This window comes from Anomaloglossus baeobatrachus, chromosome 11 (assembly GCF_048569485.1).
Source record: "Anomaloglossus baeobatrachus isolate aAnoBae1 chromosome 11, aAnoBae1.hap1, whole genome shotgun sequence".
Lineage (NCBI taxonomy): Eukaryota > Metazoa > Chordata > Amphibia > Anura > Aromobatidae > Anomaloglossus > Anomaloglossus baeobatrachus.
The window spans coordinates 145,889,822-145,912,554 of NC_134363.1; the positions used below are offsets into that span (position 1 = coordinate 145,889,822).

At 49.7% G+C, this 22,733-nt stretch overlaps 1 protein-coding gene across 3 annotated transcripts in view; it reads left to right on the forward strand.

Annotated features, from left to right (window-relative positions):
* Positions 1–21,430, forward strand: part of CDC42 (cell division cycle 42) — a 68,885-nt gene extending 47,455 nt beyond the window's left edge. For 2 of the 3 annotated variants that reach the window (XM_075328295.1, XM_075328297.1), the window contains exon 6: positions 16,298–16,534. In XM_075328295.1, coding sequence (XP_075184410.1) covers positions 16,298–16,387 — 90 coding nt within the window. In that variant the 3' untranslated portion in view covers positions 16,388–16,534. Of the gene's footprint in view, positions 1–16,297; positions 16,535–19,754 lie in introns of those variants that run through there. The other variant, XM_075328296.1, reaches the window with a different exon arrangement.
* Positions 21,431–22,733: the final 1,303 nt, after the last annotated feature.

A 22,733-nucleotide genomic window follows, 5' to 3' on the forward strand; every position in this document is an offset into this window, starting at 1 on the left:
GTTCAGGGACATGGCCCTGCACCATTACAGGTACTCTGTGTCCCCGTACACACAGGCACAGCACACTCCAGACTTGCTGGGTGTGCTAGTGCGCCGGGGACAGTAAAGGGTTACAGTCACTGCAGCTTTGCTGAGTGACTTTGTGTATTGGGAACTACCGCGCCGGACGCTCCGGGAGCGGCGGCGCGGCTGGGACTTGTAGTCGCCGGGGACTGGGCGCCGACCGCGCTTTTACGGCGGCGGCGCTTATAAATCCAGTCCCCGGCTTCTGCGGCCTAGTGCCGCTTCGTTCCCGCCCCCTCCCTGTCACTCAGGGAAGGGGACAGACGCTGAGCAATCAGCAGCGCCGAGGGCTGGAGCCTTATTTACATGCTCCAGCCCTCTCACTGCACACTGTCGGACGCCGGATTCCCGCTCTGACTTGGGGCACGCCCACGGCCCGCCCCTCCTCACACGAGCTGGGGAAGAAGCCGGCAGCCATTACTGCAGTCCGAGCTCGGACTTTCGGCAACCAGGCAGGACGGTGGCGACCATACACCCGCTTATAGGCGGGCGGTAAGCGGCACACATAGTGCTGACCCCAATATATACTGCAGTGTGTACATGTGTATTTTAACTGCATAGGTCGCTATATGCCCGCTTGGAGAGCGACACATCAGCAGCAGGAAAGCAGGTGTGCTAAGGCACAGGCTTTCTAGGCTGCTTGTATTGCACGTACTGAAGTGTTCATTTGTGTTTATGCTTGTATGCTATACACTGCACTGTACAGTCGCTAGTCTTAGCTATATTCTCCTGGAATGGCTAGACTACAGCAGCAGAAAACCAAGGGTGCTGGGGCACAGGTTTTCTATGCTGCTTGTATTGCAGGGGCTGCAGTGTGCATTTGTACTTGTGCTTGTATGCTATACATTGCACTGTATGGTCACTCTTCTGGGCTATATTCCCCTAGATGACTAGTCTACAGCAGCAGAAGAGCAGAGGTGCCAGGGCATAGGCTTCTATGCTGCTTGTATTGCTTGTGCTGCAGTGTTCATTTGTACTTTATGCTTGTATGCTATACATTGCACTGTACGGTCACCAATCTTGGCTATATACTTCTAGATGGCTAGTCGGCAGCGGCAAAAAAAGCAACACAGATTTTCAGTGCTGTTTTTACTACATGGGATGCTGTTCATGACACCGTCCCATTGTGTGCATGCTCCCCTGTAGCACTTCGTCTGCCGGGGTCTCTAGCACTTCGTCTGCCGGGGTCTCTACTAGTCGTGGCCAAAGAAACCACCTGTCATCCCTGTCCAAGGACAGGGACGGAGTTGCAGTTTCGACAGATATATTGTCATAAGATAGAGACTTGCAGTCCAGACAGGCCATGGGCAATCTTCCTGACCAACCTCATTTGGAACGGGGGGGTCCCAGGAGGACTCTCTGTATGATAAGGCAGCTCTCCAGGACTTTGATCCTGACATCGCTATCAATCCGGATACACCGGATGGTAACGCCATACGGAATGATCCTATAGCGTCCATCAATGGAAGGTTGGATCTTTCTCCCTCAGCTCCCCCAGTGGAGGAGTCAGCTTCACAGCAGGAGAAGTCCCTTTTCAGTATCTCAAACGGATATTGAGTATTTTTCTGGCCACGCTGACTTCAGAGAAGCAGTCCAGAAACACCACGCTTACCAGATAAGCGTCTTCTCCAAACGTTTTTAAGATACACGTTATCCCTTTTCCCCTGACGTGGTCAAGCGCTGGACCCAGGGTCCAAAGGTGGATTCTCCAATCTCCAGGCTTGCGTCTAGAGCCATAGTTGCACTGGAGATGGGGCTTCACTTAAAGATGCCATTCACAGACAGATGGACTCTGGTTGAAATCTGTCTAGGAGGCTATCGGCGTGTCGGTTGCTCCGGCATTCACAGCCGTATAGGCAACCTAACCTTTTCAGCTGTTCTTGCGCAGCTGGCCTTGAGCACATGTACATCTGTACCGCAGAGGCGTCCGTAACTCCGCAATGTCTGCACTGCGACTTACCCTATTAATGCTGTCCTAAAAGTACAGTCGAGGTTTCGGTCCTTCCCAAGCTCGGGCAGGTCCCAATTGTCCTCGTGCAAAAGGGCTACAAAACCTCAGACGGGCTCAGATTCCGGCCGGGCTCAATCACGCCCAAGGAAGGCAGCCGGAGGAACCGCTACCAAGGCGGTCTCCTCATGACTCTCAGCTCTCTCTCTCTCTCTCCGCATCCGCGGTTGATGGCAGACTCCCCCGCCTTTGGCGACATTTAGCTGCCACAGGTCACAGACCGGTGGGTGACGGACATTGTGCTCACGTGCACAGGACAGTGTTCTGTTCTCGTCCTCCGACTCCATTCTTCAGAACGGCCCCACCTCCCCACCGAGCAGATGCCCTGCTGCAGGCGGTGGACGCTCTAAGAGCAGAAGGAGTGGAGATCCTTGTCCCCCCTCAGGAACGAGGGCGAGGGTTTGTACTCCAATCTCTTTGTGGCTCCAAAAAAGGACGGCTCCTTCCGTCCTGTTCTGGACCTAAAACTGCTCAATAAGCATGCGAACGCCAGGCGGTTCCGGATGGAATCCCTCCGATCCGTCATTACCTCAATGTCTCGAGGAGACTTCCTTGCCTCAACAGACATCAAAGATGCCTATCTCCACGTGCCAATTGCTACGGAGCACCAACGTTTTCTACGTTTTGTGATAGGAGACGACCATCTTCAGTTCGTAGCTCTGCCATTCGGTCTGGCAACAGCCCCACGGGTGTTCACCAAGGTCATGGCAGCAGTGGTAGCAGTCTTGCACTCTCAGGGACACCCGGTGATCCCTTACTTGGACGATCTACTCGTCAAAGCACCCTCCCTCGAGGCATGACAACGCAGCCTGAATGTTGCGCTGGAGACTCTCCAGACTTTCGGGTGGATCATCAATTTGGCAAGGTCAAATCGGTCACCGACTCAATCACTAACGTATCTCGGCATGGAGTTCACACTCTATCAGCGATAGTGAAGCTTCCGCTGAACAAGCAGCGTTCACTGCAAACAGAGGTGCAGTCTCTCCTTCAAGGCCAGTCGCACCCCTTAAGGCGCCTCATGCACTTCCTAGGGAAGATGGTGGCAGCCATGGAAGCAGTTCCCTTTGCGCAGTTTCATCTGCGCCAACTGCAAGGGGACATTCTCCGCCAATGGGACGGGCAGTCAACCTCCCTGGACAGGAAAGTCTCCCTTTCCCAGACGGCCAAGGACTCTCTGCAATGGTGGCTTATTCCCACCTCATTGTCACAGTGAAGATCCTTCCTACCCCCATCCTGGGCAGTGGTCACGACAGATACGAGTCTGTCAGGGTGGGGAGCAGTTTGTCTCCGCCACAGGGCTCAGGGGACGTGGACTCAGCAGGAGTCCACCCTTCAGATCAATGTTCTGGAAATCGGGGCAGGGTATCTTACCCTACTAGCTTTCCAGCAGTGGCTAGAAAGAGAGCAGATCCGAATCCAGTCGGACAACTCCACAGCGGTGGCATACATCAACCACCAAGGAGGGACGCGCAGTCGGCAAGCCTTCCAGGAAGTCCGGCGAATCCTCATGTGGGTGGAGGACACAGCATCCACCATATCCGCAGTTCACATCCCGGGCGTAGAAAACTGGGAAGCAGACTTCCTCAGTCGCCAGGGTATGGACGCAGGGGAATGGTCCCTTCACCCGGACGTGTTTCAGGAAATCTGTCGCCGCTGGGGGGTGCCGGACGTCGACCTAATGGCGTCTCGGCACAACAACAAGGTCCCGGCATTTATGGCACGATCGCGCGATCACAGAGCTCTGGCGGCAGACGCCTTAGTGCAAGATTGGTCGCAGTTCCAGCTCACATATGTGTTTCCACCTCTGGCACTCTTGCCCAGAGTACTGCGCAAAAAATCAGATCCGATTGCAGCCGCGTCATACTCGTCGCCCCAGACTGGCCGAGGAGATTGTGGTACCCGGATCTGTGGCATCTCACGGTCGGCCGACCGTGGTCACTACCAGGCTGGCCAGACTTACTGTCCCAAGGGCCGTTTTTCCATCGGAATTCTGCGGCCCTGAACCTGACTGTGTGGCCATTGAGTCCTGGATCCTAGCGTCTTCAGGATTATCCCAAGGGGTCGTTGCCACCATGAAACAGGCTAGGAAGTCCACCTCTGCTAAGATCTACCACAGAACGTGGAAGATTTTCTTAACCTGGTGCTCGGCTCAGGGAGTGTCTCCCTGGCCATTTGCATTGCCTACTTTTCTTTCCTTCCTGCAATCGGGGTTAGAAAAGGGCTTGTCGCTCGGCTTCCTTAAGGGGGAAGTCTCGGCACTATCCGTGTTTTTTCAGAAGCGTCTAGCACGTCTTTCTAAGGTGCGCACGTTCCTACAGGGGGTCTGTCATATCGTACCCCCGTACAAGCGGCCGTTAGATCCATGGGATCTCAACAGGGTATTAGTTGCTCTCCAGAAGCCGCCTTTCGAGCCTCTGAAGGAAGTTTCCTTTCTCGCCTGTCACAGAAGGTGGCGTTTCTCGTTGCGATCACATCGCTTCGGCGAGTGTCTGAGCTGGCAGCTCTGTCATCCAAGGCTCCCTTCCTGGTGTTCCACCAGGAGAAGGTAGTGCTGCGCCCCATTCCGGAGTTTCTCCCTAAGGTCGTATCCTCATTTCATCTTAATCAGGATATATCCTTGCCTTCCTTTTGTCCTCATCCGGTTCACCGGTATGAAAAGGACTTACGTTTGTTAGATCTGGTGAGAGCACTCAGACTCTACATTTCCCGCACGGCGCCCATGCGCCGTTCCGATGCACTTTTTGTCCTTGTCGCTGGTCCGCGCAAGGGGTTGCAGGCTTCTAAAGCCACCCTGGCTCGATGGATCAAAGAACCAATTCTAGAGGCCTACCGTTCTGCGGGGCTTCCGGTTCCTTCAGGGCTAAAAGCCCACTCAACCAGAGCCGTGGGTGCGTCCTGGGCATTACGACACCAGGCTTCGGCTCAACAAGTGTACCAGGCAGCTACCTGGTCCAGTCTGCACACTTTCACCAAGCATTATCAGGTGCATACCTATGCTTCGGCGGATGCCAGCTTAGGTAGAAGAGTCCTGCAGGCGGCAGTGACACCCCCGTAGGGGAGGGCTGTTTTGCAGCCCTAACATGAGGTATTTCTTTACCCACCCAGGGACAGCTTTTGGACGTCCCAATCGTCTGGGTCTCCCAATAGAGCGCTGAAGAAGAAGGGAATTTTGTTACTTACCGTAAATTCCTTTTCTTCTAGCTCTTATTGGGAGACCCAGCACCCGCCCTGTTGTCCTTCGGGATGTTTTTGTTGTTTGCGGGTACACATGTTGTTCATGTTGAACGGTTTTTCAGTTCTCCGATGTTACTCGGAGTTAATTTGTTTAAACCAGTTATTGGCTTTCCTCCTTCTTGCTTTGGCACTAAAACTGGAGAACCCGTGATACCACGGGGGGGTATAGCCAGAAGGGGAGGGGCCTTGCACTTTTTAGTGTAGTGCTTTGTGTGGCCTCCGGAGGCAGTAGCTATACCCCAATCGTCTGGGTCTCCCAATAAGAGCTAGAAGAAAAGGAATTTACGGTAAGTAACAAAATTCCCTTCATACGCAACATTCAGCTGGAGAACCACAGGCTTCCGGCTGTTGGTATATAAAGTGTGCGGGGGGCCCCAACACCACGCATTAGTCCCTCGCAGCTGCTAGCGTTGCAAAGCTGTTACCCAACTTCCACTTATCAAAATTCGGATGTCCGGTTGCAGCTCTGACGACCTGGAAAACAGAAGTAAGTGGTGAGACGTGAAGTTATTGCAAGAATTGTGAAATGATACCAATAAGAAATGGTAAAAATATGCACAGCATAGCCGAGCGTGTCCCTCCCTGCACTATTCAGGACATGGAGCATCACACCGGATCCTGTCCAGCTCTTAGGCTATGTGCGCACGTTGCGTACAGTTCACTGCAGAAGTTTCTGCAGCGATCTGAAGAGCACATGTGCGCTTTAAATCGCTGCAGAAATGTCCGTAGTGAAGCTGATTCCATGCGCTCTGCCTGCAGCTCCTCCCATAGACAGAGCAGGAGCTGCCGGCAAAGCGCAGGAAAGAAGTGACGTCACTTCTTTGAACGCAGCGCTTCGGCAGTAGCCGAAGCGCTGCGCTCTAAAACGCCACGTGCGCACGGCCCCTGCACAATCTCCATAGACTGTGCAGGGGACGCAGGACACATGCAGTTACGCTGCGCTACAAAGCGCAGCGTAACTGCATGTATTTACGCAACGTGCGCACATAGCCTTAGTGTCTTTATGTGCTGCACTGCCCCCTACAGGCCCTGCACATGCACACACATGCCGCATCAGTTGTGCCCTTTAGTGCCCCTCGATGAGTTGCACCAAAAATCACCTTAGCTCTGCTGCATCTGTACCATAATCCGTGAATGTACATGTCCTATGTATCGTACTTTTTTGCTTCATTGGTACCAAAATACGACTGCTAAAAATGTAATGGGTTGTATGATCCAAACGTCACTGATGCTCCTTCCTATCAGCCAAAGGCACCCACCGAATTTAGGAGAGTCCAGTTAGTACCTTTTGATTGACATGTCACGCTTTTTCTTATGTTCTCTAATTTTGGCTTTATTTGTTTTTTGTTTTCTATGGCTTTTGTGTTCAGCAAACCCTCGTCCTGAGCTCCGGCTATTTCCTTCTTCTTCTTTTAACTTTATCTGTCAATTCACTTTTGTCATCAACCTTTTATGTTTGTTGCTTCTTAACAGTGTAAGATTTTCTCATGATTGATTTTATTTTTTTTTTTATTTTTTTTTAACTTTTAGCCCCCTAACCCCTTTTTTCCTTTAAACCTTTAGCCCCTTACCCTTTTTTTTAACCTTTTAGTCCCTAATCCTTTTTTCTTTTTTAAACCTTTTAGCTCCTAACCCATTTTTTTTTCCTTCCCCATTCTATACGTTTATCAGATTTAATTTGCACATTTCTTGAAGTTTGGTACAGTCCGTCACACTGGACACATCTTTGGTAGAAGGGCTACTAATAATACATGTAGAGGAGAGCTGGCGATAATTTGGCATCCCCTTGCCTCCCCCACACCAATTACTGGTTGCTGCACTCTCCAAACAGTTCAATGCTCACTTCATTGTTCTACTCGCCCATTTCCGTAGACTTTAGGTGAACTGTTTGTTGAGCGAATCGGCTGGAAATTAGCGAACTGTAGTCTCCAAACTCCTGTTCCCTGGATAGGTCGACATCCAACAGGACGTCCTCACCCTTCGGACGTTTGACACATTATGTATAACATATCCACATTGATTTCATGAAATTATTGACCATTTTAAGGGAATTCGTTATGACAAAAATGTACCTATCGTATAAATTCTTTTAACTATATATTTTTTTTTTTTTTCAAAAAATTGGCACTGTTTTTTTTGTTTTTTTTTTGTATGAGCACAATCTATATTTACACCTTTTTTACACTTCCTGAATTTTCAGCAGTTTCCTTATCAGCAGAGGCAAAATTACAATGACAGGTAACACCTCTATACACAGCTGATAACACTGGATCCAACAAACCTAACAGGCGATGACACAACTAACCCTGCTTAGATAGCCAGAATAGTCAGACGCAATACTATGTACATGTGGTGTTTCCTGCAACCTAAAGTTATAGCCTACAAAAGCCTCAGTGGCCAGTGTGACAATTGCAAAATTTTATAAAAGATATGGTTCCATATCACAATCTGTATTAAAAATGATACAACTTGCTATCATTTTATTTTTAATATAGATTGTGATATGGAAATCTTATTTTTTTTTTATTTTTTTTTTTTTATAAAATTTTGCATTTGTCACACTGGCCACTGACCAGGCTTTTGTGTACTCTAACTTTAGGTTGCAGGAAACACCACATGTACGTAGCCAGAATAGTCAGATGACAATACTATGTACATGTGTTGTTTTCTGCTACCTAAATTTAAAGTGCTCAAAAGCCTGGCGAGTGGCCAGTGTGACAATAGCACATTTTTATAAAAATTAACATTTTCATATCACAATCTGTATTAAAAATAAAATTAAGTTTATATAATTTTATTTTTAATACTGATTGTGATATGGAAAATTTATTTTATAAAATTTTGCAATTGTCACACTGACTAGGCTTTTCTGTACTCTAACTTTAGGTTGCAGGAAACAACACATGTGCCTAGTATTCGTAGTTGACTATTTTGGCTATGTACATATGTTGTTTCCTGCAACCTAATGTTAAAGTAGACAGACTGGTCAGTGGCCAGTGTCACAATTGCAAAATGTTATAAAAAATGTTCATATCACAATCTATATTAAAAATAAAATGATAGCAAGTTGTATAATTTTATTTTTAATGCAGATTGTGATATGTAAATTTTTTTTTTTTTTATAAAATTTTGCTATTATCCCACTGACCCCTGAGGCTTTTGTGTATTCTAAATTTAGGTTGCAGGAAACAACACATGTACATAGTATTGGTGTCTGACTATTCTTGATATCTGAGTGAGTGCAAAGGTGATTGTGATAGGAGGAGGGAGGGGTGCGAGGTCAGTTGTCATCACCTATTGTGAATGGATGCTGTGTATACAGATATTGCCTGTCCTTGTAATCCTGCATGTGATAAAGAAACTGCTGAAAAATCTTCCTAAAAAGATAGGAAGTTTAAAAAAGGCTCATGTACCATTGTGAAAATTGCAAGATTTTTTTTTCAATTATATTTTACCACAAATCTGATTTTTAAACTGTAGGTCTTTTTCTGATGACTCCTTCCCTTTTAAAGCGAGTCTGGATGAACCTCAGAAGATGGATAATCTTTGGGGTCTATGAAAGGTCTTGTCCAGCTTCTAAGTCAGCTTGGCTCCTACAGGGGTGTATCTGGATTGCAACGTTTTCAGTGTGTGGTTAAAGGGAACCCATCAGGTCCTGTATTCAGGGTGCATGTTTCTACTCCCTGCCTAACCGTCCCAGCCTATAGTAGCATACTTTTTTTTTTTTTTTTCTAAAGATCTCTATGTATTTGTAAAGATCCTTTATGATATGTTAATGAGGCTTGGAAGGGTGTTAGTTCCCTTGGCTAGTTGGCCCCCTTAGCATGTAAGCACGCTCCTGGGGGAGTACTAAAATGCTAATGAATGCGCAGCGTCAGAGGATGTTGCTCTCGCCTCTTTGCTGTCACTGCGCCTGACGCTGGATTGTGGCTCAGTGCGAATGATCAGAAGTCACCGGACTTCCACTCATGCGCACTATGAAACCGGGTGTACGCATCCTGGCTTCAACTGGTGTAGTGTGCATGACTAGAAGTCCGGGGACGTTCTGATCGTGCTCCCTGAGCCGAAAACCAGCATTGGACGCAGAGAAGCGAGAGCGACATTCTCTGACGCTGTGCATTCATTACCATGTTAGGGGCCTACTTACATGCTAAGGGGGCTGACTAGCCAAGGGAAGTAACACCATTGTGACTAGTCCCCGCGCTCATTAGCATATTATAAAGAATCTTTAGAGATACTTTCTTTGTCGCTCTATTGGGAGACCCAGACAATTGGGTGTATAGGCTATGCCTCCGGAGGCCGCACAAAGTATTACACTAAAAAGTGTTAAGCCCCTCCCCTTCTGCCTATACACCCCCCGTGCTCCCACGGGCTCCTCAGTTTTTTGCTTTGTGCGAAGGAGGCACAGCTCCACAGATTGGTCAGCAGCAGCTGCTGACCATGTCGGATGGAAGAAAAGTGGGCCCATATAGGGCCCCCAGCATGCTCCCTTCTCACCCCACTCTTGTCGGCGGTGTTAAGGTTGAGGTATCCATTGCGGGTACGGAGGCTGGAGCCCACATGCTGTTTCCCTTCCCCATCCCCCTCAGGGCTCTGGTGGAAGTGGGATCCTATCGGTCTCCAGGCACAGGAGACCGTGCTTCATCCACAACTCCTGTGGAGCCTGCTGGATAGGAGCCGGGTATCGTTCAGGGACATGGCCCTGCTACTTGGAGGTACTCTGTGTCCCCGTGGGGACCGCGCACAGCAACACTCCAGCTTGGCTGGGTGTGCTAGTGCACCGGGGACCGCGGCGCTGACCGGGTTAATATGTGCCATTACACACTCAGCGTTCCTGATTGTGTTTATGTATAGGGACTGCCGCACTGACCGCCGCTGCCATGGAAACACTGCGGCGCGGCTGGGACTTGTAGTGCGCCGGGGACTTCCACGCCGGCCGCGCTTTTACGGCGGCCGCGTTTATTACTAGAGTCCCCGGTTTTTTGCGGCCTAGTTTCCTTTCCTCCCGCCCACAGCCCTGACAGGCAGGGGAAGGGCGGGACGCTGCACAGAACGAGCAGCACTGAGGGCTGGAGCATGCTTTGCATATTCCACTCCCCTCACTGTGCACAGTGCAGGCACCAGTTCCCGCTCTTTCTGGGTCACGCCCACGGCTCCCTCCTCTCCTCAGGACGCATTCCTGTCAGCTCCTCGGACGCTGCAGAGGGGGACAAAATCTGGGAGACCCAGGCAGGGACTCTGGTGGCCTCACAACCGCTTTAAGCGGGTGGTAAGCAGCACCTGTGGTGCTAGCCCCATTGTGCAGTAGTGTAACATTATATGTTTATTTTACACCGTATAGTGCACAGTTGATTTCTGGCTATATACCCTATTGTGTTGCTCAGGGAAGATAATAGCATGGCGCCCACGAAAGGCAGGGGTGCCAAAACACAGGCTTATTATGTTGCCTGCGCCGCATGTACGACCCCGCTACCGGCAGGTTCCACTGACCCTCATTGTAGGCACTGTTCGGCCCCTGTGGCACTTACTCAGCCAGAGCCTCTGCTAGGGGGGGCCCAGGGGGAGCCACCTGCTAACACTGTTCAGGTGACAGGGACGGAGTTTGCAAAACTCTCTGAGACTATGGCTAAGATACTGGAAGCCTTGCAGTCCAGACCGGTATCTCAGCACAGGGACTCTGTTGATTCTTTGTTCCCTGGCCCACCTCAGCTGGACCAACAATGTCCTCCCGGGGTATCTCATGGATCCCAAGCTGAGGGTTCTGACACAGACCCCAGCCCCAGACCGACTAAGCGAGCTCGCTTAGATTTTCCCTCGACATCATCATATTGTTCAGGGTCTCAGCGAGGGGAATCGCTGGTTGATGACGCGGAAGTAGCTGATCAGGATTCTGATCCTGAGGCCGCTCTCAATCTTGATACTCCGGACGGGGACGCCATAGTGAACGACCTTATTGCGTCCATCAATCGTATGTTGGATATTTCTCCCTCAGCTCCTCCGGCGGAGGAGTCGGCTTCCCAGCAGGAGAAATTCCGTTTCAGGTTTCCCAAGCGTACACCGAGTATGTTTCTGGACCACTCTGATTTCAGAGAGGCAGTCCAGAATCACCATGCTTGTCCAGATAAGCGTTTTTCTAAGCGCCTTAAGGATGCACGTTATCCCTTTCCCCCTGACGTGGTCAAGGGTTGGACTCAGTGTCCCAAAGTGGATCCTCCAATCTCCAGACTGGCAGCTAGATCCATACTTGCAGTGGAAGATGGGGCTTCACTCAAAGATGCCACTGACAGGCAGATGGAGCTCTGGTTGAAATCCATCTATGAAGCTATCGGCGCTTCTTTTGCCCCAGCATTCGCAGCCGTATGGGCGCTACAAGCTATCTCAGCAGGTCAAGCGCAAATTGACGCAGCCACACGCACGTCCGCGCCACAGGTGGCGTCCATAACCACTCAGACGTCGGCATTTGCGTCTTACGCTATTAATGCTATCCTGGACTCTGCGAGCCGTACGGCGGTTGCAGCCGCCAATTCGGTGGTACTCCGCAGGGCCTTGTGGCTACGGGAATGGAAGGCAGATTCTGTTTCCAAAAAGCGCTTAACCAGTTTGCCAATTTCTGGCGAACGATTGTTTGGCGAGCGTTTGGATGAAATCATCAAACAATCCAAGGGAAAGGATACATCCTTACCCCAGCCCAAACCGAACATACCCCAACAGAGGAAGGGGCAGTCGAGGTTTCGGTCCTTTCGGGGCGCGGGCAGGTCCCAATTCTCCTCGTCCAAAAGGCCTCAAAGATCAAAGGAACTCTGATGCACGGCGGTCTAAGTCACGTCCTAAACAGACCACCGGAGGTGCCGCTACCAAAGCGGCTTCCTCATGACTTTCGGCATCCTCACTCCGCATCCTCGGTCGGTGGCAGGCTCTCCCGCTTTTGCGACACCTGGCTGCCACGGGTAAAAGACCGTTGGGTGAGAGACATTCTGTCTCACGGTTACAAGATAGAGTTCACCTCTCGTCCCCCGACTCGATTCTTCAGGTCATCCCCGCCTCCCGAGCGAGCCGAGGCTCTTCTGCAGGCGCTGGGCATTCTGAAGGCAGAAGGAGTGGTGGTCCCTGTTCCTCTTCAGCAACAGGGCCACGGTTTTTACTCCAACTTGTTTGTGGTCCCAAAGAAGGACGGGTCTTTCCGACCTGTCCTGGACCTGAAACTTCTCAACAAACACGTAAAGACCAGGCGGTTCCGGATGGAATCCCTCCGCTCCGTCATCGCCTCAATGTCCCAAGGAGATTTCCTTGCATCGATCGATATCATTGGACGATCTGTTGATCAAGGCACCCTCTCTAGAGGCATGCCAACACAGCCTCGACGCTACCCTGGAGACTCTCCAGAGTTTCGGGTGGATCATCAATTTTCCAAAGTCAAATCTGACACCGGCCCAATCGCTGACATACCTTGGCATGGAGTTTCATACCCTCTCAGCGATAGTGAAGCTTCCGCTGATCAAGCAGCGGTCACTACAGACAGGGGTACAATCTCTCCTTCAAGGTCGGTCACACACCTTGAGGCGCCTCATGCACTTCCTGGGGAAGATGGTGGCAGCAATGGAGGCAGTTCCTTTCGCGCAGTTTCACCTGCGTCCTCTTCAATGGGACATCCTACGCAAATGGGACAGGAAGCCGACGTCCCTCGACAGGAACGTCTCCCTCTCGCAGGCGACCAAAGCTTCCCTTCGGTGGTGGCTTCTTCCCACTTCATTATCGAAAGGGAAATCCTTCCTACCCCCATCCTGGGAGGTGGTCACGACGGACGCGAGTCTGTCAGGGTGGGGAGCGGTTTTTCTCCACCACAGGGCTCAGGGTACGTGGACCCAGCAAGAGTCCTCGCTTCAGATCAATGTTCTGGAAATACGGGCAGTGTATCTTGCCCTGAAAGCGTTCCAGCAGTGGCTGGAAGGCAAGCAGATCAGAATTCAGTCAGACAATTCCACAGCGGTGGCATACATCAACCACCAAGGCGGCACACGCAGTCGGCAAGCCTTCCAGGAAGTCCGGCGGATTCTGCTGTGGGTGGAAGCCACGGCCTCCACCATCTCCGCAGTTCACATTCCAGGCGTGGAAAACTGGGAAGCAGATTATCTCAGTCGCCAGGGCATGGATGCAGGGGAATGGTCCCTTCACCCGGACGTATTTCAGGAGATCTGTTGCCGCTGGGGGGTGCCGGACGTCGACCTCATGGCGTCCCGGCACAACAACAAGGTACCGGCGTTCATGGCACGGTCTCAAGATCCCAGAGCTCTGGCGGCAGACGCCTTAGTTCAGGATTGGTCGCAGTTTCAGCTCCCTTATGTGTTTCCTCCGCTGGCTCTGTTGCCCAGAGTGTTACGCAAGATCAGGGCCGACTGCCGCCGCGTCATCCTCGTCGCTCCAGACTGGCCGAGGCGGTCGTGGTACCCGGATCTGTGGCATCTCACGGTCGGCCAACCGTGGGCACTACCAGACCGACCAGACTTGCTATCTCAAGGGCCGTTTTTCCATCTGAATTCTGCGGCCCTCAACCTGACTGTGTGGCCATTGAGTCCTGGATCCTAGCGTCCTCAGGGTTATCTCAAGACGTCATTGCCACTATGAGACAAGCTAGGAAACCAACGTCCGCCAAGATCTACCACAGGACGTGGAAAATTTTCCTGTCATGGTGCTCTGCTCAGGGTATTTCTCCCTGGCCTTTTGCCTTGCCCACTTTTCTGTCCTTCCTTCAATCTGGACTGGAAAAGGGTTTGTCGCTCGGCTCCCTTAAGGGACAAGTCTCAGCGCTCTCTGTGTTTTTCCAGAAGCGCCTAGCCAGACTTCCACAGGTACGCACGTTCCTGCAGGGGGTTTGTCACATCGTCCCTCCTTACAAGCGGCCGTTAGAACCCTGGGATCTGAACAGGGTGCTGATGGTTCTTCAGAAACCACCATTCGAGCCAATGAGGGATATTCCTCTCTCACGCCTTTCGCAGAAAGTGGTTTTTCTAGTAGCAGTCACTTCACTTCGCAGAGTGTCTGAGCTAGCTGCACTGTCATGCAAAGCTCCCTTCCTGGTGTTTCACCAGGACAAGGTGGTTCTGCGTCCGGTTCCGGAATTTCTCCCTAAGGTGGTATCCCCTTTCATCTCAATCAGGATATCTCCTTACCTTCTTTTTATCCTCATCCAGTTCACCAATGTGAAAAGGATTTGCACTTGTTAGATCTGGTGAGAGCACTCAGACTCTACATTTCTCGTACGGCGCCACTGCGCCGCTCGGATGCACTCTTTGTCCTTGTCGCTGGCCAGCGTAAAGGGTCACAGGCTTCCAAATCAACCCTGGCTCGGTGGATCAAGGAGCCAATTATCGAAGCTTACCGTTCCGCTGGGCTTCCGGTTCCCTCAGGGCTGAAGGCCCATTCTACCAGAGCCGTGGGCGCATCCTGGGCTTTGAGGCACCAGGCTACGGCTCAGCAGGTGTGTCAGGCGGCTACCTGGTCGAGCCTGCACACTTTCACGAAGCACTATCAGGTGCATACCTATGCTTCGGCGGATGCCAGCCTAGGTAGAAGAGTCCTTCAGGCGGCGGTTGCCCACCTGTAGGAAGAGGCCGTTTTACGGCTCTCTTACGAGGTATTATTTTACCCACCCAGGGACTGCTTTTGGACGTCCCAATTGTCTGGGTCTCCCAATGGAGCGACAAAGAAGAAGGGAATTTTGTTTACTTACCGTAAATTCCTTTTCTTCTAGCTCTAATTGGGAGACCCAGCACCCGCCCCTGTTTTTTTGTGTACACATGTTGTTCATGTTGAATGGTTTCAGTTCTCCGATATTCCATCGGATTGAAGTTACTTTAAACCAGTTTATAATTCTTTTTCCTCCTTCTTGCTTTTGCACCAAAACTGAGGAGCCCGTGGGAGCACGGGGGGTGTATACGCAGAAGGGGAGGGGCTTAACACTTTTTAGTGTAATACTTTGTGCGGCCTCCGGAGGCATAGCCTATACACCCAATTGTCTGGGTCTCCCAATTAGAGCTAGAAGAAAAGGAATTTACGGTAAGTAAACAAAATTCCCTTTTGTAAAGATCCCTTTATCTATGCTACTATAGTCTGGGACTGTTAGGCAGGGATTAGTAATATGCATCGTGGTCCTGGGTGCATACAGGACCTGACAGGTTCCCTTTAATAACTACTATGCAGAGCGCTCTCCATTAATTTCTATGGGAGCTGGGAAACCTTGCCAAACCTACCTCTGCCATACATTTCTGGCCTGTTTTATGAGTATGCTATAAATGCAATAGACTGTATAACCCGTCCATCCAGTATGGAGAAAGTCGGGATATCTTGATTCAAAGCGCTGATGATTCTACTGTACTCGGAGGGCACCACCGGAGGGGTCTGGCATTGGCCTCCCTTCTCCACATTGAGAACACATGCACGCCCAGTTGAACCCACCGTGCATGGAATAGAAAGGAATATCTTTTTGCCTTTCCAGTTTTGGAAAAACTCCTGTCCCTCCCTAGGCTGCAATTTGTTAAAAAAAACAAACAACAAACAACCTGTCGGTCTTACATCTCCTCCCCTGGTCCAGCGAAGTCTCCACCGCTACTTCCTATGTCCCTTATAGTCTGCAATGCTGAGGTCATGGACAGCGCTGCAGTCAATCAGCGAGCTCAGTAGATGGCACACTGCTAAAGCTCGCTGATCGGCGGCTAGGTGATTCAGAGCTGGACCTGGGGAGGGTGTGTAGCACTTTTTTTTTTTTTTTTTGGGAGGGGGGGGGGGGGGCAAGCATGATGAATGTATCCCCCCAGCGAGGATGTCCACCTTCTACTCTAATCATACTAACAATAGCATGACGTCTCTAATCATTTACTTTCTGATGAGCAGGAATGACTTCATTTTTATTTATTTTTTTATTTTAATATCTGCTGCTAATTTCTTCCTAATCCTCTAACCTGGCTGCTCTTCTCTTTCCTTCCCTGTGTCTTGTAGAGAGGTCTGAAGAATGTGTTTGATGAGGCTATCCTAGCTGCCCTCGAGCCTCCGGAAACTCAGCCAAAAAGGAAGTGCTGTATATTCTAAACTCTTTAACCGTTTCCTCCCCGCTCTCTTTCTTTTTCTCTCGATGCTGCTTATTATGTTCATCTTCTGTAGCAAATCGAATTATTTAACAAGAACGACACAAATAACAAGCAAAAAAAAACTAATAAAAGCAAGATGTTGGCAAAACCTGTGCGTCTTTCCTTACCGACCTCCCCTCCCCCGTCCTCCCCTCCTTGCTGTGTTGCCTGCATTAGTTTTCTGCTTAATTGCTCACAAGGCAAAAATTGGACTCTCTTAACGGTTTCTTGGGTGGCCTAAATATTCACCCCTTTAAAAGTTGGGGGAAAAAAAAAAAATCTTAACACTTTTTATAGAATGCCTTTTAAAATTTAAGTATTACAGATCTTATGTGTAATCTTTTTGTTGGTAGGTGCATGTCTTGAGGGTGGACTGGTTAAGGAATGGTCACTGAATCCCTAAAGGGAATGTCCACCTGTAATTTTTGATACTGTGTCTTTATAGTGATCGGTGCTCCATATCCGATACAAAATAGCTGCTTACCTGCAGCCACCACTAGAGGGAGCTCAATGCTTAGTTACACATGGACCCTGATGATAGTAGGCTAGTAGGCTCCCTCTAGTGGTGACTATAGGTACAGCAGGATATTAAAGGTATGTCCATTGGGGGAAAAAAAGTACGGAAATACGCTTACAGTAATAAATTATACAAATCTATACTGTACTTCAGTTATCATAGGTGGTCTGATCATCAGCCTCTGAAGTTGTGTATTTTGCAGCTACAGCCTTGTACTTAGAGGGCGTTTCTTGTGCTGTCACCTCTTCTGGCTCCTTTTAATAATTCACAACTGTGAAATCGTATGGAGCTGCTTGACTGAGTAGCCAGCCAGCCCCCTTCAGCACTGATGATGTGACAGCCCCCTTTGTGTACGGGGCTGATGAGGTGACTGCCCCCTTTGTGTACGGCGCTGACGAGGTGACGGCCCCCTTTGTGTACGGCGCTGACGAGGTGACGGCCCCCTTTGTGTACGGCGCTGACGAGGTGACGGCCCCCTTTGTGTACGGCGCTGACGAGGTGACGCCCCTCTTTGTGTACGGCGCTGATGTGACGCCCCCCCTTTGTGTACGGCGCTGATGAGGTGACGGCCCCCCTTTGTGTACGGCGCTGATGAGGTGACAGCACAGGGCACCCTGTTGCATCAATCACAACACTTGAGAAGGGGACATTTTAGAATGGACTTTTTTTTTTCTCCAATGGACAACCCCTTTAAGCATCAGCTATTCAGGCACCTGGGATAGAAGACACACACACCATTGTAGAAACAGGAGCTGTGTATTGGGAGTAGAGTGCTAGAGGCAGAGGGTGCGATGATGTGTAAAGCATAGACTGACATGTAGATATCCTCTATATAAAGCATCACATCACTTTTAGCATTTGGTAATGTGATGCTGTGGAACTTGTGATGGGCTGGATTCATGGACCGAGTATAATAGAAGTCAATGGGAAGATCTTCGGGGAAATGCTCCTCCTTGACTTCCATTATACTTGGTGCTGAAGTGGAGCCCCCGTCCTAGTGTCTTTTGGAGTACAGCGCGAGGTCGTGCTCGCTCATCACTAGCTGTCATTTTTTCATTCTGGTGAATTATGGAGCTGCCATACCAGACACAGCCTGTGCATAAGGGCTCGTGCAGACGGTCCGATCTTACCCGTCCACATCGGAGCATGAAGCAGTCCTGCTCCGGTGGAGATTGCCGCAGCCAGTCTGAGATCAGACCCATGTGAATGCATGTGTGGAACAGCTTTTAAACAAAGCTCACCCCACTCCGTTGACTTCTGCATCTGGAGGTGTTAAATGTGTGCATATCATCCGCCTGGGTCATGTATGTGAGTGGCATGTATTCTAATGAATAGGACTGGTGCGCGATGCTTGCCTCCAGCACCTGCACCACGGCAGATCTCTCTAGAGGTGATGTCCCCGGTCCTGCTGATCTCCTCATGCAGAAGGGAGCAAAACTTGGACTAAATCATTAAAGAGTAGGTTCTCTACTCTGCAATAGTGGTCACATCTCTGTAAAACTGATAGGGAAGGCATTTTCGAAATATCTTTAGCCAATTCTGCCCCTGAGCAGCGCTATTGCAGTCCACTCATCCCCATGAAGGAACCTCCCCCTTCTTGAGCTCTGTGACCTCTGACACCCAATGAGGTTAGGTCAGGTCAACTTTTCGTTGACCCGACACCACCCAAGGTTGTCCGCAGTCTTCCTGAGTGACTGGGCTGTGGGTGGCTTTTCACCGCTCATCACAGCGCAGCATGTCGCGCACTACCCCCCCCCCCCACTGCAGAGCACCAAAAGCAGGAGTGATGCTGGGCTGTGACAAGCGGTGAGACACCGCCCACAGCCCATCACTCAGGAAGACTGGGGCTGGCTGTGGTGATGGCAGGTCAAGTGGAAGTTGATGTGACCTCACCGGATCCCAGAGATCACGGACCCTGGGGGTCACTTCATGGGGATGAGTGGACCACAATAGCACTACTCCGTGGCAGAATTGACTGAACAAGGCATTAGGGAAGGATTTGTCCAATCAGTTTTGCAGCAATGTGGCCACTATTAAAGAGGTGGCTTACTACTCTGCAAGTCCTGACCCCCAAGTATCTTGTGACTTTGCTGACTTGTAAAAAGGTTTTATTCTTTAGAGTTGGGGGGGAGGGGGGGGGCAGAGATTTTCTCTTTGGACTCCCCCCTGATGGGCACTCCTAGAGGATACAATTTCACCAGTTAGTTTAGCCTTGCTATAACATCGTACAAGTGATCTATATGGAGTCTTTAGGGGGGAATGTTGGAGATTATTTTGGCAGGACCGTCTATATTTTTGTTCCAAACCTTGTAAGCTTCCCTTTGTATATATGGCTCCTGTGTTACTGCTCTGTACTTGTATCCCCTCCCCGGTGGCCATGTCTGCACCCTCTGTAAATCACACCGTGAACATGGAGAGCTATGAAGGACTTGGTTGAAGAGATTTCTCCGAAATATGAACTGGTTACAGCCAAGGACTTTGGAGCGTTGTGCCAGTGTTCCCTCCGTGTGACACTCCCTCCCCGTCTCCCGGAGTCGTCCTCGCAGGTTGCCCATTCTGCTTGCCGCTTCCTTTTTTGAACTTTTGTTATTGACTGCGTCCCCATTCCAAAAATACACATAAGCCAAAATGTGACTGTGCAGAGACCCCTTTGTGAGCGGTGGTGCCACCCCGGCCCTCTCTGATGTGCCATATCGTAGATGGGTTAAGTTCTTCTTTTTTTTTTTTTTTTTATTTTTCACTATTTTGTGTTGCAAAAAAAAAAAAATCCTAAAATGAGATCGCCCATTTCTCTCTCTTTAACCCCTTCCAGAAAGGCCTAAAGAATGTATTTGATGAAGCGATACTGGCCGCACTGGAGCCTCCGGAGCCCAAGAAGAAACGCAAGTGTGTGCTGCTATGAACGCCCTTCAGTTCTCCTCCCCCCCCCACCTTCCCGTTTATCGTCCTCCAAAGCTGGTGTCGGCGTCAAACTAAAAAAATAAAATAAGAAAAACGACAAAAAAATAAACAGAAAAACACAAAAAATTAAAAAAATGTTTAAATCAAACTAAAGATTAAATATAAACTTTTTAATTTTTATTTTTCTTCCCCCCCCCTCCTTGCAATGATAACAAAGGACCCTTAGAGTAAGTGGTCTGGTCTGAATATTGCACGCCCAGCGACACTGATTTTGTTAGATTAGTGTGTATGCAGGAGAGAGAGAAAAAAAACTGATCATTGCATTTTTCCCTTTTTTTTTTTTTTTTAATTTTATTATATTTACGGTTTCTAATGTCTTATATTAAGAGCAAGGCATGCTTCATCCATAACAGACTAATTTTTTTAATCTGTTTATTTGGCCCACCTTTCCTTATACTTAGTAATAAAGGGACATTGCCTTAACGTCCTATATTAGACCCTTCCTCTTATTAGCAATGTTCCACGAAAAACTAATACCGCCGTGCCCAGGTTTGCTTTGGCGATGCATTCAGGGATCCTTTTTTTTTGGGTGATTCATTATTAAAGGGGTTGCCTCTTTAAACAGCAATCATCTCCTTTATAGGACGGTTACTAAGTGTACGGTCCCTGGGGATCCAGATCCCAACTAAGAATGTAGTTCCAAAGGCCTCTGAGTAAAAGCGATACTGACCATGTGCCCGCACATGCTCAGTACGATGCCATTCAAACAGGACTTTGGCACCCCTTTCCTTGTGGTCGATGCATGTCCTAGGCATCATACACTTATTACCAGTCATTTGGATATAGAGGGTATTTGTTTGTCATCCTCCACCCTCTTGGGCCTCTGTGAATAAAAGCGATACTGAGCATGTGCAGCAACCACGTGCCCGCACATGCTCAGTACGATTCCATTCAAACAGGACTTTAGCACCCCTTTCCTTGTGATTGGTGCACGTCCTAGGCATCATACACTTATTACCAGTCATTTGAATATAGAGGGTATTTGTTTGTCACCCTCCACCCTTTTGGGGTGAGCTTCCCTGGCGTCTCCTTTTTAGACTAAGGGCGCCCATTCGATAGGTTTGATATCCTAACCATTTAATACCCACCCGTTACTGGATAGATATTTCTTCCTTTCCACCATTACTAATCCCATCATCTCTACTCAGCGCCCCTGAGAATTTTTACAAAATATGGCGTTCTATGTATTTTTTTTTTTTTTTTTTTACCACTTTAAGGGACCAGTCAAGCTATTATTACCCATATAATGTACATTTTTTGCATGCAGATATTACCCGCGGGTCCTCGGGGGTGGGGTCCCAATCTGAATAGAAACAGGTAGACACCAGTGTTAAGGATTTTTACCAAACGCCCACTTTTTTTTTTTTTTTTGGTCCAGAGTTCTTTTTAATATGTAGGGAATATATTCCAACTTCCCAAAATTAATAACTTGTAGACTCATTAGTATTGAACCAATGCTTTGTTCCATGTTTCAGTTCTTTGTATATGCATACTTTTCAGATGTATTAAACATAAAATACCTTCACACATCTGCTCTGCCGCCTCTTATTCACCGGATACTGTTATGTGACCAGCGGAACGTAGCATGCTATGGTAGCAGCACACTATCAGGCCTGCACACTGTGTGCTGTCCTCAGGTAGGTACTATATGTACTGTAATATCACTCCACACAAGCAATTCTTCTGTTTACCTCTGTACACATGACCAGTAATGGAGACCACGGCAGCCACAAGTAACCTAACCACTGGAAAGAATTGGGACGGTGCTAATGTCCATTAAAAAACCCTTTTTTTTAATTTATTGGCAAAATGTAAAAACATCTATACATACATTAGCTATAAACTAGGGTCAATCTTTCTTTGTCGCTCCATTGGGAGACCCAGACAATTGGGTGTATAGCTATTGCCTCTGGAGGCCACACAAAGTATTACACTTAAAAGTGTAAGGCCCCTCCCCTTCTGGCTATACACCCCCAGTGGGATCACTGGCTCACCAGTTTTGTGCTTTGTGCGAAGGAGGCAACACATCCACGCATAGCTCCACTTTTTAGTCAGCAGCAGCTGCTGACTATGTCGGATGGAAGAAAAGAGGACACATATAGTGTCCCCAGCATGCTCCCTTCTCACCCCACTGTATGTCGGAGGTGTTTGTAAGGTTGAGGTACCCATTGCGGGTACGGCGGCAGGAGCCCACATGCTGATTCCTTCCCCATCCCTTTTTACAGGGCTCTGGGTGAAGTGGGATTTACCGGTCTCCAGGCACTGAGACCGTGCTCCATCTACAGCCCCTGGAGAAGATGCTGGATGGAGCGGAGTACATCAGGGACATGGCCCTGCTTCCTCAAGGTACTCTGTGTCCCCGTGCATTTGGCGCTCACACCGCAGCATGCTGGGTGTTGTAGTGCGCCGGGGGACATCAGCGCTGCGGCGCCTGTGCCATGGCCTCATTCAGCTTTGCTGAAGCAGGCTCACTTATGGGAATTGGTCGCGCCGGCCGCTGGGACTGCGGCGCGGCTGGCACTTGTAGTGCGCCGGGGACTTCAGCGCGGCCTGCGCTTTTACGGCGGCCGCGCTGATAACTAGAGTCCCCGGCTTTTGCGGCCTGCTTCCGTTCGTTCCCGCCCCCAGACCTGCCAGTCAGGAGAGGGGCGGGACGCTGGCCACTTCCAGGAATCGGTCGCGCCGGCCGCTGGCAGCGGCGCGGCTGGCACTTGTGGTGCGCCGGGGACTTCAGCGCGGCCCGCGCTTTTACGGCGGCCGCGCTGATAACTAGAGTCCCCGGCTTTTGCGGCCTGCTTCCGTTCGTTCCCGCCCCCAGACCTGCCAGTCA